General features: G+C 48.2%; 1 protein-coding gene across 9 annotated transcripts in view; it reads left to right on the top strand.

Moving 5' to 3' along the window:
- The first annotated feature begins 1,711 nt into the window (after nt 1-1,711).
- The window catches only part of ASCC2 (activating signal cointegrator 1 complex subunit 2), a 39,298-nt gene continuing 24,791 nt past the window's right edge, over nt 1,712-16,218 (top strand). For 2 of the 9 annotated variants that reach the window (XM_082417287.1, XM_082417283.1), the window contains exons 1-5: nt 1,712-1,864; nt 5,837-5,935; nt 11,905-12,063; nt 12,429-12,599; nt 13,565-13,694. In XM_082417287.1, coding sequence (XP_082273413.1) covers nt 5,855-5,935; nt 11,905-12,063; nt 12,429-12,599; nt 13,565-13,694 — 541 coding nt within the window. In that variant the 5' untranslated portion in view covers nt 1,712-1,864; nt 5,837-5,854. Of the gene's footprint in view, nt 1,865-3,859; nt 3,898-5,836; nt 5,936-11,904; nt 12,064-12,428; nt 12,600-13,564; nt 13,695-16,218 lie in introns of all 9 variants that reach the window. The other 7 variants (XM_082417290.1, XM_082417288.1, XM_082417284.1 and 4 more) reach the window with 6 other exon arrangements.

Raw genomic sequence — 16,218 nt, 5'->3', positions numbered from 1 at the left:
ACAGCAATAGATAACTAATACAGTTGTACACTCCTCAACTCTGGGTGAAGAGTCAGTCCTACTCCATGTGGACTGAAGCAGGAAGGATGGTTCTCTGAGGAGTAGTCAAGCTGCTGTGAGTGGGAAAACAGGAAATGAACACTGTGTGGGCCACACAACAGCTAACCCCAACAATGGGTGCTCTGCAAATACACACTTGCTGGAGGATTGAAACACAAAGGCAATACTGATTCATTTTAGGTGACTCAGAGCATCTGGGCCAGGTGGGACTCAGTCCCAGATATTCCTGTGCTGATTTTCTAGCTCCAACTCCTGACAGTTTTTCTCTTTAGTTATCCCTAGACTTGACTGATTATGAGCACCACAGACACTCGCCTCCTTTGCCAACCCAAATAATTGCTCTTAAAGTAAGTTAGTTGTTGTTGTGTTTCTTTTAATTTAGAGAATAGAGGCTCCCACATTCCTCCATACTTGTATGTAAGTAATACATGGTTTAAGGTTTCTCCTGTTAAAGTGGGTTTTTTAAAAAAAATTTATTTATTTATTTGGCTGCGTCGGGACTTAGTTGCAGCACACGGGATCTTCGTTGCAGCATGTGGGATCTTTCCTTGTGGTGCGCGGACTCTAGAGCGCGCGGGCTTAGTTGCTGTGCAGCATGTGGGATCCCTGGTACCCCAACCAGGGATTGAACTCACGACCCCTGCATTGGAAGGCAGATTTTTAACCACTGGACCACCAGGGAAGTCCCTATAGTGGCTTTTTAATTTCATTTCAGTTGGACATATGATAGCTCAGACAAGGATGCCTCCTTTGGAAGCTCACATTCCTCATTAATCTTTCCAGGCAAAGAAGAGAAAACAAAGATGAAATAAATATAAGGGTTAACACTCCAACTGATAGGGAGTCTCCTTCCTTCCTTCCTCCCTTCCTCCTCTTCTTTCTTCCTTCCTTTCTCTCCACTCAATTTTTTGAGCACCTACTATGTGCTTGCTATTGTCTGTGTTATCTCATTAAGTCTCCTAATGATGATGAAGTGGGTATCAATGACCCCTTTTGACAGATGAGGAAACTGAGACATGTTTAGAGAAGTCAGGTGTCTTATTGGATGTTTTTCTTTTTATAGTCATGTTATTTAGCTCTAAAACTTCAGTGATATTAATACCCATCAGGAATGATGAAACCAATCCATACCCTTTTGCCGGAAGTCCTATTTTAAGCTTTCTCTGTACCAAAGGCTGCCACACATTATTTTCTTCCAACCAACCACCAAGATACAAATTATATTTCCTGTGTGCCCAATGGATGTGATGCCAGAAGAAAAAAACATGGAGTTACTGGCACTTTTTTTTCTGTCCCTTCCATATCGTTGGATGTTCAGTTTGCCTGAAAAAATGATGCCAATAAAGGGAAGCATTCAGTGTTCTGACACAGCTTGCAGTATTCAGCTGCAGAATTCCTCCTGGACTTGAGATTATGACTGAGTAGGTTAAGGAAGGAGGTGGAGGCCTGGGATCCTAAAGAACCCAGGTACCATACTTGTTTTTACCAAGAGGTGGAACCATACCTGCTCTCCACCCACCTTCCATTCGCTCTGCAAAAGCAAGAACGGAGCTAAGGGGGGACAGTGGGCGTGACTACAGCCAGGCTGTTCCTTATGGGGGCAGAGTCTTGCGGCTGGGGGCGTGGCCCCGGGCCCGGCTTCCCGGCGGTAGTTGGCTTCGGGGGCGGGGCCGGGCCGAGGCTTCCTGTCTGCGCCTGCGGAATCTCAGTTTGACCCCGGAAGTGCCGGCTCTGTGGGAGCTGTCATCGTGGACCGCGGCGGCTGTGGCGGCGGCGGTACAGCGCCGGCAGGGGAGCCGCCGAGGTGAGTGCGTGGCTGGGCCCTGCCAGATGTGGGGCATCGGGCCTGGGAAGGGCCGCAGCCGTGCCTTACGCGGCCTCGGGCCTCCCTGCCTACACGGCAGGGCTAAGGGTTACGCTGCCCCAGGGGCCGCGAGTCGCCCCGTTCCTCCTACCCCTCCACCGCCCCCCGCCCAATTAGGCCGCCAGAGCTTAGAGTCTCGGATTGGAGGATCGGCCCGAGAGTGACCTTGGCCTTGGACGAGTCACGATCCTCCCACTTCACCTTGAGCTTCAGTTTCCTCAGCGTTCATTAATTCGTTCAACAAATATATGTCCAGCGCCTTCTATGTGCCGGGCACAGATCTAGGCACTGGGGATACAAACAGAGCAAGACAGACAAGGCTCCCGCCCTCATGGAGCTTACAGTCTAATGGGCGGAGACAGTCAACGACAAATAAATGCGCTAGGTAATTAAAGATATGACAGTAACTAGGGGAGTGAATACTTTAGATAGGGCAGTCTGGTAAGGTCTCTGAGAAGAGTAATATTGAATTGAGACCAGAAGGGTGAAGACAGAAACTGAGGCAGCAGTATCCCTGGGGATGCTCCCAGGACTTATTGAAATTGGTCAATATGGGGCCCTTTCCTAATTTTTGGCATCTACTGCCCTGCTTGGCACTGAGGATGCATTGGTGGGGCACAGATATCATCATGATCATTGTCCTTATCCTTTTGGAACTTAGAGTCCAGTCGTTGCCTAGTTAATTTCTACTCATACTTGAGATGAAAACTCAAAACTTCCTTGACATCCTCTCTCCCTCAAGTTAGTTCTCTCTGTTAAATGCTGTCATAGTCCCAAGGGCCTTACCTGCATAGCATACTCACGATGTTGAGTTTTACTTGTTTGTATGGCTGTCTGGTTCATATCTGTCTTAACCATCAAGACTGTAAACTCTATGAAGGGCAGAATCAGGTCTGTTACTTGCCCGCCTTAGGGTTCTCCAGGCAGGCTTCAGTGCCTGGCACATAGTAGGTACTCAAAAACTCTTTGAATGGCCTATTAACACAGTTAATTAACACAGTTTTTGCCCTCCAGTGGTTCATAGAAGGCCTCTCCTGCACCAGGTTATTATCTTCTCTTTCTGATGGTGTCTCTCCTCTACTTAAATGACGCCTCATTGCCTTCAAATGAAAGGCCAAAATCTTCAGCATAGCATTTGAGGCTCTTTTTAAAATGGCTCCATCTTTCCTATCCAACCTCTTCTCTCCACTTCTGTCACCCCCTCTCTGACCTGTGTTTTCAGCCATCCCAAATGTCTCCCTCTTCCTTCAAAGCCACAGGCTCTGAGCCTTTACTCATGCTTGCTCTTTGCTTGGAATGTCCTTCCTTTTCATCTTTTCCTCCTATCCTTCAACAGCCAGGTTGTAAGTCATCTTCTTTGTGACATCCTTCCTTTCTCTGCTGTGCTTGTTCTGGAAATTTCCAGTTACAGCTCTAACAACACGGAATGATAGTCATTTACATGCCCAGGACCCAGAATGTATTCAGTTAGTGTTTGTCGAGTAACTGAGGAAGCCCAAAGTGCTCTGCTTATGATTGGGACTTGAATAATAACAAGTGAACTTTACTGAGTGCTTATTATGTACCAAGTACTATCCTGATGACTTAGTACTGGTTACTTCTCATATCAACCCTGAGAGCTTATGAGATTATGTACTGTTATCATCCCAATTTTACAGATGAGGAAATCAAGGCTTAGAGGAGTTAAGGAACTGTCTCAAGGTCTCAACATGGGTAGGATGGAGCCAGGATTTGAACCCAGGCTGTAGAACTATAAACTTCTCTTTCAACCATCACACCAGCCTGGGTCTGAACTACCCTTACAGGCACTGGCTTGTAGGAGTAGATTTCTTCCAAAAGCAGGTGCTGTCTCTACCTGTCTAGGCCTGAACTATGGGGCCTAGAATTATAAGGGTGGAGAGCCGCCTCCTCCTTATGACTCTTTCCCCACCCTAGGTCCCCACACTGGACACTCCCATTACTGTCTTTGGAAGGTGAGTATGGAAAGGACTGGGCTTGTGACTTCTGCACTGGTGAGCTGACCACTGATGTTTCTAGCTGCCCTCCCAGCATCGCCGAGGGGTTAGGAAAGAAGTATTTTTAGCATATTCAGCACAAGAGACCCAGGTGCCCAGGCATAAGAGCTGGGCTTCGGTTTCAACTTGGCCACTCATGTATTTACCTGAGCAAATCAGGGCCCCTCTTTGGACATCTGAGCATAATAATCCTTGTTCTTATCTGGGTTATTGCAAAAGGCTAGTAAGATAGTAACTGATTAGAAGTAATGATATACAACAGATGGTGTTATCTACATTTTGCAAAGGTGAAAGATGAAAGCTCAGACACGGGGACCATGTGTCTGATCCACTATCCACTGAGATCCTAGAGCTGGAACAAGCCTCGAGGACTAGACAGACTGGACCTCTCTCTTTGCATCCCATGTGAAGATGGATATCTTCACAGTCTTTAAAGCAGCCCCTGAACCAAGGTTCCTTGTATACCAAGCTGCTCCCTACCTCCTTACCTTTGCTCCTGCCGTTTCCTCTGCCTGGGACACCCTTCTTCCCTGGCCAGTCTCCACTCTCAAGACTCAACTCAGGCTCTCCTGAGCCTTCAGGCACTCCTCTAGAAATGCTTCTCCGACAGCCACAGCCCCCACCAGCTCAAGTGCACTAGACTCAGTACAGCGAATGGTTAAGAGCCAGCCTGCTTCACCAGCCACTAACTCTGAGACCTAGGGCAAGTTTCTTATCTTCTCCAAGCCTCTGTTACCTCATTGATAAAATGAAGGTAATAATAGTACCAACCTTAGAGTTGTTACCAGCATTAATACATGTAAAGCAACTTAAGGTGTATAAAGCGAGTTCATGCTGAGAAAAGCACTGAGAAGAGCACCAGCACATGAGAAGCATGTTTCCGCTGCTGCTATTGTCATTATTATTATTGGATCAGAAGCTCCCCCAGGGCAGAGACCCTGCTTTATCAGTCTGTCTTCATAACACCAGGGCCAGGCCTAATATCTGAGATCTGGGACTCCAGTAACTCGTGGCTGACCGTGCCCCTCAGCTCCTCTGTGAGGGTTCAGGAGGTGATGATTTCCTCATCCCAGCCTTGCTATGTCTTCATGTCGTCATTGAGACTGTGCTGGCCTTTTGTGGCATGTCTGAGGCCTGAGTCACTTCTGTGCCATGATTCAGCCAATACGCATGTCCTTCCGCAGGTCAGGCCAAGTTGTATTGAGAAAAGAGCATTGGATGGGAAGACAGGAGACGTGGTGTCTGCTGCTCACTGACTCTGAGGCCAGTTTGTGCCTCTCTAGAAAGGAGCTCGCTCTGGCAGTTTTCTGTGAATTCTGTTGACCTCCCTCGTCCTCCTGTTTATCCATGTCCTTCTTCCTTGAAGACTAGAAAGGTTGTAAACTCTTAACTCCCTCTGCAAGTGAAGAAAGGCCCATGGCTCCAACCCCCAAAAGACTTAAAATCTGGTTAGAGTGGTAAGAAAAGTATCCTCATATTCAGTTGTTCATGAAATATTTGATGAAGCCACCTCTGTATCAGGCCTATGCTTGTCACAGGAAAGGTAGCAAGAGAAGGAGAGCCCAGGTACTGTCTTCACAGAGTTCACAGGCCAAGGAGGGCACGGACCTGGAGCCATAATAAAGATAATCTAGGTACTTTTAACCAGTACTTCTCAAATTGGGTGGGAATATATCAGGAGTCACCTGGGGAGTGTTTTCCTCCTCAGCTGATAACTGCTGCTTTAGGCAAAAAAGTCACTTTGGTCTAGATTAGTAGGTACAGGAACCAGGCCTTTGAAGCCTTTGAGGCCAGAGGTTGAAGCTTCTCTCCTGGCTCTGGGATCAGCCCCAAAGCAGGCCCCTGCCCCCAGGAGCCTCTGTGTCTGCTGTCTTCTTCCCATCCATATTCCTTTCAGGAGGGTCAATGCAGCACAATGCCAGCTCTGCCCCTGGACCAACTCCAGATCACCCACAAGGACCTGAAGACAGGGAAGCTGAGGACTTCACCAGCGCTGGTGAGCCGGTGCCTTGAGGCCGTTCAGCCTGATATTATCATTCTTGCAATTTCAGAAGCACAAAGTAAATTCCTTCTTTATCTGTTCTAGAATGACCCAAGGGCCACAGTCTGTAATTCAGTAGTCGGGACGCTATTAGGTCCTTCCAGGCCCAGTGTAGAAATTTCCTTTCCGAGCAGCTTGAATTTGAGTGGTATTTTCCATGTCACCACCCCACACCTTGCCCGCAAAGCATTTCATTTTGAATCAAAGTCTGATGGCAGTTCTGACTCAGCCTGAGCTGGCCTAGCGGAGGGGCTGGCCCAAAGCTGGGTCTGGGGATTGGACGCTGTGGGAGGTGCTCAGGTTTCGGATGGGCCTTTTTCAGAGCTGTCCCAGCTGCTGTCCACTTTGGCGGGGCACACTGATTTCAGAGGTCAGTTCTGAACGGGCTGAGAAGCGCCACACACAGACCTGGCAGGGCTTGTGAGACTGAAAATTAATGAGGCTGTGAGCATGCCGATTACCAGCTGCGGGGAGAGATTAGAGCCGCAGAGAGGTGCCAGGGTGCTGGAGAAGGAGACAGACGCAGGGACTGGAGTTCCCATACCCCCTTGCTGTTTTCCCAAGAATATGAGCTTACTTGAACAAGGTGGGAGGAAGTATTTTCTGGGAGCTTGAGTAAAATTGTGGGAAACAAGAGCTTGGTGTTTTATTTCCTGCTTTCTGGATGGCTTCCTATTATTTCCTAACTACTCTCTAATAATAGTACTTAATATTTATAGAGCACTCGCTCTGGGCCAAACCTTTCACCTGGCATGTAAGCCAAACCACAGCCCTCTGAGTAGGCATTTTGGTTGTCCCCATTTTACAGATGAGGAAACTAAAAGTTCAGGGTCATAAAACTGGAAAATTAGGGGAGCCAGGATGGGAACACAGCTAGGCTGCCCCCAGAGCCCATACCCTTAACCTTTCTGCTATAAAGCCTCTTGTTTCTTTTTTATAACTTTTTTTTTAATCGAAGTAGAGTCGATGTCCAACATCATATGTTTCAGGTGTATAACATAGTGATTCACAATTTTAAAGGTTATATTCCATTTATAGTTATTATAAAATGTTGGCTGTGTTCCCTGTGTTGTACAATATACCCTTGTATTCATAATCTTTTTATGTAAGGGGGTTATTGATCAGAAAATCGAGAACTGTTCTGTCCAATATGTTAGCTGTTCACCACGTGTGGTGCTTGAGCTCTTGAAATTGTGGCTAGTTCAACTGAGGAACTGGATTTTTAATTTAGTTTTAGTTCATTTAAGTTAAAATAGTCCCATGTGGTGAGAGCCTACTGTATTGGCCAGCACGGACCAGGTCTAGAGCAGTTCTGTCACTGCAGAGGTTCTGTTGGACGGCGCCGGTGGAGACAGGTTCCTTGGGTCTGATTTCCCACCTCAGTCCTTCCCCGTGTACGGGACACCTGGGCTGCTAGACTGTGGGCTCCGTGGGAGCAGGGACCGGGCCCTTCCCTTTGTTCTGGTTTTCCAGTGCCAGGCACGTAGTAGCTCTCAGGAGACATTCAGTAAATGAGTCAAGGACCCTAGCCACGCTTTGTGACAGGCACTGGAGCTACAAAGAGAAAAGAGGTGGTTCCTGCCCTTGAGGGGAGAAAGCAGACTGGTAGTTCTCTGCAGCATGATCAGGATTTGATGGAAGGAAGTTCAGGCTGCTGATCCAGACCAGCGGGGTGTATGGGTACGAGGAGGTCTTAGGGTGGTGGGAGAGCACACACTGCCAGGGACTCCTTCCAGAAAGAGGGGGATCCTGAACTGGGTATTGAAGGGTGAATAAGCACTAGCCGGGCAGAGCAATGGGAGGAGGGTGGACCTGGCAGGAGGACCTGAGTCTATTGGCCTGGACTCCTGAGAGCCTAACTCCTACACCAACCACCTGGGGTGGAAGCAGAGTTAAGGAGCCCGGCTTTGTGTTTAATGTCACACAGACTTGGCCCTGTGACTTTGGGCAAGTTACTTAACATCTCTAAGCCTCAGGATCCAAAAAAGGGTAACAGTAGAACCAGCCTTGCGGGGGTGGTTGTGAGGATTAAATGAGATGCCTGTGAATTAGCACTGAACCTAGGACATAGTGAGCACTCAATGAAGACGGTGATGACAGCTGTGACGGTGACAGCGGCATTATGAATGGGGTGTAGGGTGGGAAGAGAGACGAGCTCAGGAAGACAGCTGCTTGATTGAGGAGCAGTCTTTTGGCTGTGCTGCAGGCCACCAGCAGCTCCTGAAAGATTGTCCTCAGAGATGTACCCACCCTGTATTTGTCTCTTTAGTCCCAACTTGGGAGAAGAAGATCTCCAGCAAAGGGACAGCCATCATGCTGCCTCTGCAGAGTGATAGCTGAAGCTACTGTTTATTGAGTAGTTACCGTGCAGATGCACATACTTACTATTGAAGATCCAAAAGAAATCAAGTCTTGGGCCAAAGTGGGTGAATGAGCTCTTGAGAAAGACAAGACTCATATAAGTGGAGCATTTGGAGAACAGTCCAAAACAGTTTCTTATCAAGATAAACAGAGCAGAAGTTTGATGGGCAGAGAATGTTCAGAAAGCTTCATGGAGCAAGTGGGACCTAAGCCAGGCCTGAAGAGTGGAAGATACAGTTGGAGCCTGCTGCTCCTTGCCCTGGAATCTTCCATGCCCCCTACTCTTTTTTTTTTTTTTTTTTTTCTTTTTCGGCTGCACCATGTGGCATGTGGGATCTTAGTTCCCTGACCAGGAATCGAACCCATGCCCCCTGCATTGGGAGCATGGAGTCTTAACCACTGGACCGCCAGGGAAGTCCCCAGTGGCCCCTACTCTTTTTTTTTTTTTTTTTTTTTAATTTTAAGTAGAGTTTTTATCATGAATGGATGTTGAATTTTGTCAAATGCTTTTTCTATTGTCTATTGAGATGGTCATGGGATTTTTTTTAATTAATTAATTAATTTATTTATGGCTGTGTTGTGTCTTTGTTTCTGTGTGAGGGCTTTCTCTAGTTGTTGCAAGCGGGGGCCACTCTTCATCACGGTGCACGGGCCTCTCACTATCGTGGCCTCTCTTGTTACGGAGCACAGGCTTCAGACGCGCAGGCTCAGTAATTGTGGCTCAAGGGCCCAGTTGCTCCGCGGCATGTGGGATCTTCCCACACCAGGGCTCGAACCAGTGTCCCCTGCATTGGCAGGCGGATTCTTAACCACTGCGCCACCAGGGAAGCCCCATGGCCCCTACTCTTGAGCGTGGCATTGAAGGTTCTTCAGAGACCCTGGCAGGATCTGGTCCTTCATTACCTCCATGCATTCCTTTGTTCAATCAGCAAATGTATATGGAGAGTCTGCTCGATGCCAGGCACTGTTCTAGGGGTTGGGACTGCTGTGGTGAGCAAGACTTAGACTCCCTCCAGAGACCTGCAGGGTAGTGGGGGAGAAGGAGAAGGCAGGCCCTTCCTTTTATATCACTTTATTGAGGTATCATTGGAGGACAATAAACTGCATGTATTTATTTAAAGTATACGATTTGATTGGTTTTGACATCTGCATACACCCATGAAACCATCACCATAATCAAGATAATGAACATTTCTGGACTTCCATGGTGGTCCAGTGGTTAAGACTCTGCACTTCCACTTCAGGGGTCATGGGTTCGATCCCTGGTACCCCTGGTCGGGGAAGTTCCACATGCTGTGTGGTGCGGCCAGAAAAAAAAAGATAATGAACATTTCTACTACTCCTGAAAGTGTCCTGGTGCCCCCCCTATAATCTATCCCTTCCTCTGTCCCCTTCCACAGCAACCACGGATCTGCAAGCACTTCTGATACAATTTAACAAGTGCTACAGTCGGGGAAGCACAGAGTGCAGGTGTTGGGGAGCCTGGGTGAAACCCCTAACCTAGTCAGAGTGGGACTTGGGAGACTTCCTGGAGGAGGTGAGGTCAGAGCTGGGGTGAGATGGATGAGCAGTGAGACCAGGGTGACACGTGGTACCTTAGGTCATTTAGTAGGTCTGCAGTGTCAGGTTTGGTTCAAATACTGCCTCAATTGCTTCCTTAGCCCTGTGACCTTGGCAAAGTTCCTGAATCTGACTGAGTCTTGGTTTCCTCCTCTGTAAAATGGGGAGAATACTGTCTCCCTTTGAAATAGTTGTTGTAGGTAAAAAAGAAATGGGCTCGGGGACAGGCCTACTCAGCAGCCGACACAGGGCAGGTCCTTCGTGAGTGATGGCTTTTATTATCCTTCTAGCATCTCTCCCTCCAAATCCATCTCCCACCGCCTGGTGCAATCTGTGCCCTTTTTTTTTTTTTTAAATGGCCCATTTTTATGCCTCCATAAAAATACTGTGTTTTCCACCTAAAAATCCTTCTCATCCTCCAAGGGCCAGCTCAGATGCTGCCGGCCCTGGGAAGCGGCCCCTCATCCTCCAGGCGCAGTTAATCTCACAGTCCCTCTGCCGGGTTTGAGCTGTCTGTGTTGTGCTCATTTGATAGCTTAGATGTGCATCTTCCCCTCTGCAGAGTGGGCTCTGGAAGCACGCGGATGCCTTTCTTCATGTGCCCAGCAGGGTGCCAGTAAATGTGTAGGATTGTAGGGAGGTAGACTCTCAGGGGTTTGTGTATGTGTGTGTCTGCTGGGCGAGTGGGGTGAGTAGCCTGGCCTGAGAAGTGACCTAAGAGGTGAGATGTCAACAGACAAAGGCAGGAGGGGAACTCGAAAACCAAGGAGATGAAATTAGGGCCTAGAGAGTAGTTTTGAACTTGTTTCAGGCAGCAGGATTCCTTTTGTATAAATTCTGATTTAAATGGGACGGGTCCTGAATACCCACCTGGCAGGTGACCCCCAAGGAATTCTGCGGGACTCAAAGACACCAATTTGCAAACTTGTGTTAGGCAGTTGGGAGGTGTAGGTGGTTCTCGAGGAGACTGACCAATCAGCTGTGGTTCTCCTGTCCCCCCCCCCCCCCCGGATTGACAGACCTGGAAGTGGGTGGATTGTGGTTGATAATAGCTGAGACACAGCCCAGCCTTCTTCCTGTTATCACCTCCCCCCCCAGAGAAAGCAGCCCTTATGTAGTCAGAAGAGAAAACTGAGCTCATCTTCTCTTCTTTATGGTGAACAAAGTAAGATTTGTTCATGGCAAGGTAAGGGTTGGAAGAGAGAGCTTGTGATGCTAAGCTGAGACCTGCAATTACCTGATTAGCATCTTTGAAAAAAAAATTACTGAGGTTTTTTTCTGATTATACAAAGGGTATAGCACAGTGATATGTACAGTATGATACTGTTTGTGTCAGAGAGATGAAAATGGGCCCAAACAAATGCCTCATATGGGCACATTTTAATGTAAATACTTAGAAAAGGTCTGTGAGGATGCTCAGGGAATGGTGAGGGGTTACCTCTGGGTTGACACAGGGGCTGGGGGTATGGGCCAGGCGACTCACCTTTCTGTACTATTGTGAGTTTTTGAAAGAAAAGATGCTCATGCCTCACTTGTATGATTTAAAAAAATAATTTAAAAAATAATACATGTTCTTTTTTTAATGGGAGAATATAGTCAAGTCATAATCCCTTCCACTAGAGATAGCCACTGTTAGCTTTGGGGGGTTGCCACCCCCCCACACACACTTTTAAAAAAAATCTGTACCAGTGTGTGAATGTGTTAAATATGTGTACTTTTTTTTTACTCCCCAAACTGGTTATATAAAATAGAGAGGTTTGTGTCCTGCTTTTTCTTCCCTTAACCTTTCCCCATGTCATTAAATATTCTCCAAAAAACATGGTATTTAATGCCCGCCTGGTGTTCCCTGGCTGCAACCAAGCCCCCTTGGTCAGAGACACTCAGTTCTTTATGCTTGAGAGTCACCGGTTGGAACAGCCCAGTGTTGTCATTGCTGTGGGTTGGCAAATGGGCCCTCACTGACTAACCTCTGCCACGTTAACACGTGGTTTTTGGATCCGTAGCACCCCGAGCAGAAGGCAGACCGGTATTTTGTGTTATACAAACCGCCCCCTAAAGACAACATTCCCGCCCTAGTGGAGGAGTACCTGGAACGCGCCACCTTCGTAGCCAATGACCTCGACTGGCTCCTGGCCCTGCCTCACGATAAATTCTGGTGCCAGGTAACATTCTATCAAAATTCACGCTAAGACAAAGCACATGACATGCCATTGGTTGGGTGCTGTTGTTTTTCTCTCCCAGGAGATGCTTTTTTTCTCTACTTCTTACACTGGATCCTTAACAGCAAACTGTGGTTTGGATTGCTCTGACTTGTATCACAGTCTTAATGATGTTTACACAACGCCTTCCAACACATCATTTTTAGAAACTCGTGTTTAGCCCTCGGCTGATTTATACCTCTTCGGTCCCTTGGGGTTGGAGTGTTTGCCACAGTCCAGGGCTGATGGGCCGTGAGCCCTGCACAGTCTACCCACACGCCCTTGGGCCTCAGTGACGAGCCCTTGCTGTCCTCTGTCGCCTGGCTTAGGTTGTCTTCGACGAGACTCTGCAGAAGTGCCTGGACTCCTACCTGCACTATGTCCCCCGAAAGTTCGACGAGTGGGTGGCCCCGGCCCCTGAGGTCGTTGACATGGAGAAGCGCCTCCACCGAAGTGTTTTTCTCACCTTCCTTCGCATGTCCACTCACAAGGAATCCAAAGTAAGCCGCGGATCCCGTGACAGGTCACCACCGCCACCTGACACCTCTGTGCCAGGCTCTCACCCCTGGGAAGGAAGGCTCTGGAAGTATCATGTTTCCTCTGTCTCCCCTCTGCTTTTATTCCCACCATTGGGGAAGAAATCTGTGCCACCTCCCTTATCCTCTCAGTCACCGGGTCGCCTGCGTTACACCCAATGTTTTCATCGATGGGGAGCCGAGGGCCCTGTGCCAGGTGGCGCGTGACTGTGCCCTCCTTGTGCGTCAGAGGGCGAAAACATTGATTCTGAGTTTTTAGAGGAACTCGTATGTGCTTTTTAAAAACCTTTACTTTTTTTCCCCCTGATTTTAAAAATAATAATGCTGTCTCTAAACAACTCAAACATAACAAAAATATTTTGTAGATAATGAAAGTCATCCACAAAATTCCCTCCCCTCAAAATGACCACTGTCAGGGTGCATGTTCCTTCAGGAAACGTTTTTCCTTTCAATGTGTGTGTGTGCGCGCATATTTATTTTAAAAATAGTATCTTGCTTTTTCGTTTTTTTAACTTGTTAGCATGGAAATTTTCAAATATACACAAAAGTATAATGACTCCCACGTACCCATTACCTGGGTTCAACAGGTATCAACATCTTGTTTGCTCCCTCCCCCTGAGTTTTCTGTTTTTCTTGGAGTATTTTAAACAATCCCAGACATCATGGTGATTTACACATAAATATTTTAGAATGATTCCCCAGCTGATGGTTTTATAGTGAGCTGTTGCTTCTGTTTACATTAAGATGAAGTGTGACCACTGCTCCAGGTCAGTCCACGAGGCTCAGACATATCCGTGGTGTGGACAGAGCTTCTTCTGTTAGCCAGGCCCCTGCAGATGGACCTGAAGGTTGTTTCTTGTGAGCCTGCTATTACCCTGCAATGCACGTGTTTTTGGAAAGTCTCTCATCCTTTCTGCACTATTCCTTAGGATCACTTCATTTCCCCCTCTGCTTTTGGAGAAATCCTCTACAACAACTTCCTGTTTGACATCCCAAAGATCCTGGACCTCTGTGTGCTCTTTGGAAAAGGCAACTCCCCGCTGCTGCAGAAGATGATAGGTGAGTAGGGCCTGTGGCCTGGGGGCGGCAGGGCGGGGAGGCACAGAGATGGCCCCCACATTCCAAGGGCGGGCGCCCGGATGAGCACAGGGGGATTCAGAGCAGCAGCAGTGGGTGGTGCTTGGAAATGTCTTAGTGGACGTGTGTGTCAACTCTGAAAGAAGTGACTAAGTGGCGGTGGGAGAGTGGAGACAAAAATGGGCATCACGCAGCTGCTCCAGGATCTTGGAGTCCTAGCATTAGGCCACACGTCAAACAGTCGAAGGAGTCGGGGAGTTTGCTTCGGCAATGAGAGTAAGAACGGTGGCGACAGCTAACGGTTATTTGAGTGCTCACTGGCGACTCTGCCGACGCTCCTCATATGTCATCTCAGTTGATCCTCCCAGTCACCCTGTGATGTCAGTGGTGTCATCATCCCCATTTACAGTTAAGGAAACTGAGGTTAAATGTAAGGGACTTGCCTGAGAGGCCGTGACTAATGAGTGGCCAGGCTGGGATTGTCACTTGGGCCTGACTCTCAAGCTCTTGCCCTTGGCCACTCCCTGCCTCAGGGGTAATGGGGCTGCCTCAGAAATGTCGAGATTTGCATTGCTGCTGAGAACAGATTGGGGCAGAGTTCAGGGAGGACCCTTTGGGGTTGTGAAGGGAACAGACATCAGCAGTTGGATCCCATCAGGAGGCCATGGGTTGGAAGTTTCACTCAGAGGCGGAAGCTTTGTTGGGAAGGTTACAGAGGGAACAGTGCCGCAGTGGACTCGTCTTTGAATAGCCACTCATGGCATTGGACTGGCACGGAGAGCTACTCACCCTGGACACCCCTGTCAGCACTCCTCACCCTGAGATTGTAGGATAGAGACTTCCAAATGCCCAGTTACAGAGCGCAGTTATCCCTAGAAATGTCTTCTTCCCTTCCTTCCTTCCTCCCCACCCCCCGCAATAATAAAGGTAATATATGTTAATTTAGAAAATTTTGAAAGAATATAAAGTGTAAAGAAACAGGAAAGCAATTACTAAATTCCTGCAACCAGAGACAATGATTTGGTGATTATTCCCTTCTAGTCTTTTCTCTTTGTATTTTTTTTAAAACATATTAGAGCATAATGTGTATGAAATTTCACATCCAGCTTTTTCATTGGAACGACCTCTGGTTTCTCATTCAAATCTAATTATTGCCTGATCATCAGTTAATTTCTTTTATTTTCCCTGGGAAAGACCCTTAATAATTATACTCTAGACAGAGGTTGGGGTGAGTGCACAAAAGCAGGCACGATTAGTTAGAGAAACAATTATTAGGCCGGTTTGGTTGGAGTGGAGCATTCTGGGAGGGCAGCGCAGGAGCCAGGGGAGGAAGCTGGGGCCAGATCAAGGAGGGCTCCATGCCAGGCTTTGGCACTTGGGGAGCAGTATCGCTTGGTGGCTAAGAAGGCAGGTTCTAGAGTTGAACTGCCTAATCCACAGCTCTAGTCCCGGCTATGTCACCTTGACCAAGTCAGTTAGCCACTCTAAGCCTGAGTTTTCTCACCTGAAGAAAGGGAAGACCAACTTGTAGGATGGTTGTGGGGATTAAATATGAGGTGGTGCTCAGCACAGAGCCTGGCACGTTACAGGCACTTGGTAAGTGTGGGCTCTTACTGTGACCAGGCTGTGGGAGCCTCTAGGAGCTTGGAGCAGGGTGGGGAGCCATCTGGCAACAAGGTTAATCTGGCAGCATGCAGGTGGGGAGGGTGGTGATGGGAGGCCATGGAGGAGGCCAGGGCTTCAGTGTGGGTTTGAAGGTGAGAGCCTGCTTGGGCTGCTGGGGCAGAAAAGGACACATCTGGGAGTAAAGTGGGGCTTAGTGAGGTCAGCTGGAGGGAGGAGTCTTAACGACTCTGGAGAAAATGTGAGGTGGGGGAGCGGGTTGTAAGTAGAGGCAAGGGCAGCATTAGGTCCGTGGGCTGTAGACGGCTGTGAGGGTCCAGGCAGAGGTGCTCTCTGGCCGCATTTCCAGACAAGCGAGGGTGGTGTGAGAGAGCTCCGCCTGTTGCCGGGGTTCCTAATCTTTTGGGTCACTGACTCCTTTGAGAATCAGATGAAAGCTTGTCTCCAGGAAAACATACCCCCTCATAGAGTTTGAGCTGTTTTAGAATATTCTCATCCCCAGATTGAGAACCCTAAATTGGCTTATAAAGGAGAGCCCTTTCTTTGGCTCACAGAAGCTGGTTCACAGAAAAGAGGGCAGGATCAGGCATCAGGAGCCCCTTCATATTGTGTGTGTGTGTCTGTCTGTCTGCCTCTCCGTCTGCAGGCCCCTTTTCTACACCCTTCAACACGTGTGCACGCACGCGCGCACACACACACACACATACACACACACGCGCACACACACACACACACACACACACTAGCTGTCTTTCCAACCCTTGAGCAGAAGACACGAGACACAGCAAGGGGCAGCCTCCACTTTCTCTACCACAGAAGCTCTTGAGCAAAGCAGATCAGCTGGAAGAGGGTTGACAAAGGAGACAAGGGGGGAGCAAGGGAA

The sequence above is a fragment of the Balaenoptera physalus genome (genome assembly GCF_965194825.1).
Source record: "Balaenoptera physalus genome assembly, chromosome: 12".
NCBI lineage: Eukaryota > Metazoa > Chordata > Mammalia > Artiodactyla > Balaenopteridae > Balaenoptera > Balaenoptera physalus.
This window is presented reverse-complemented; position numbering and strand designations above follow the sequence as displayed.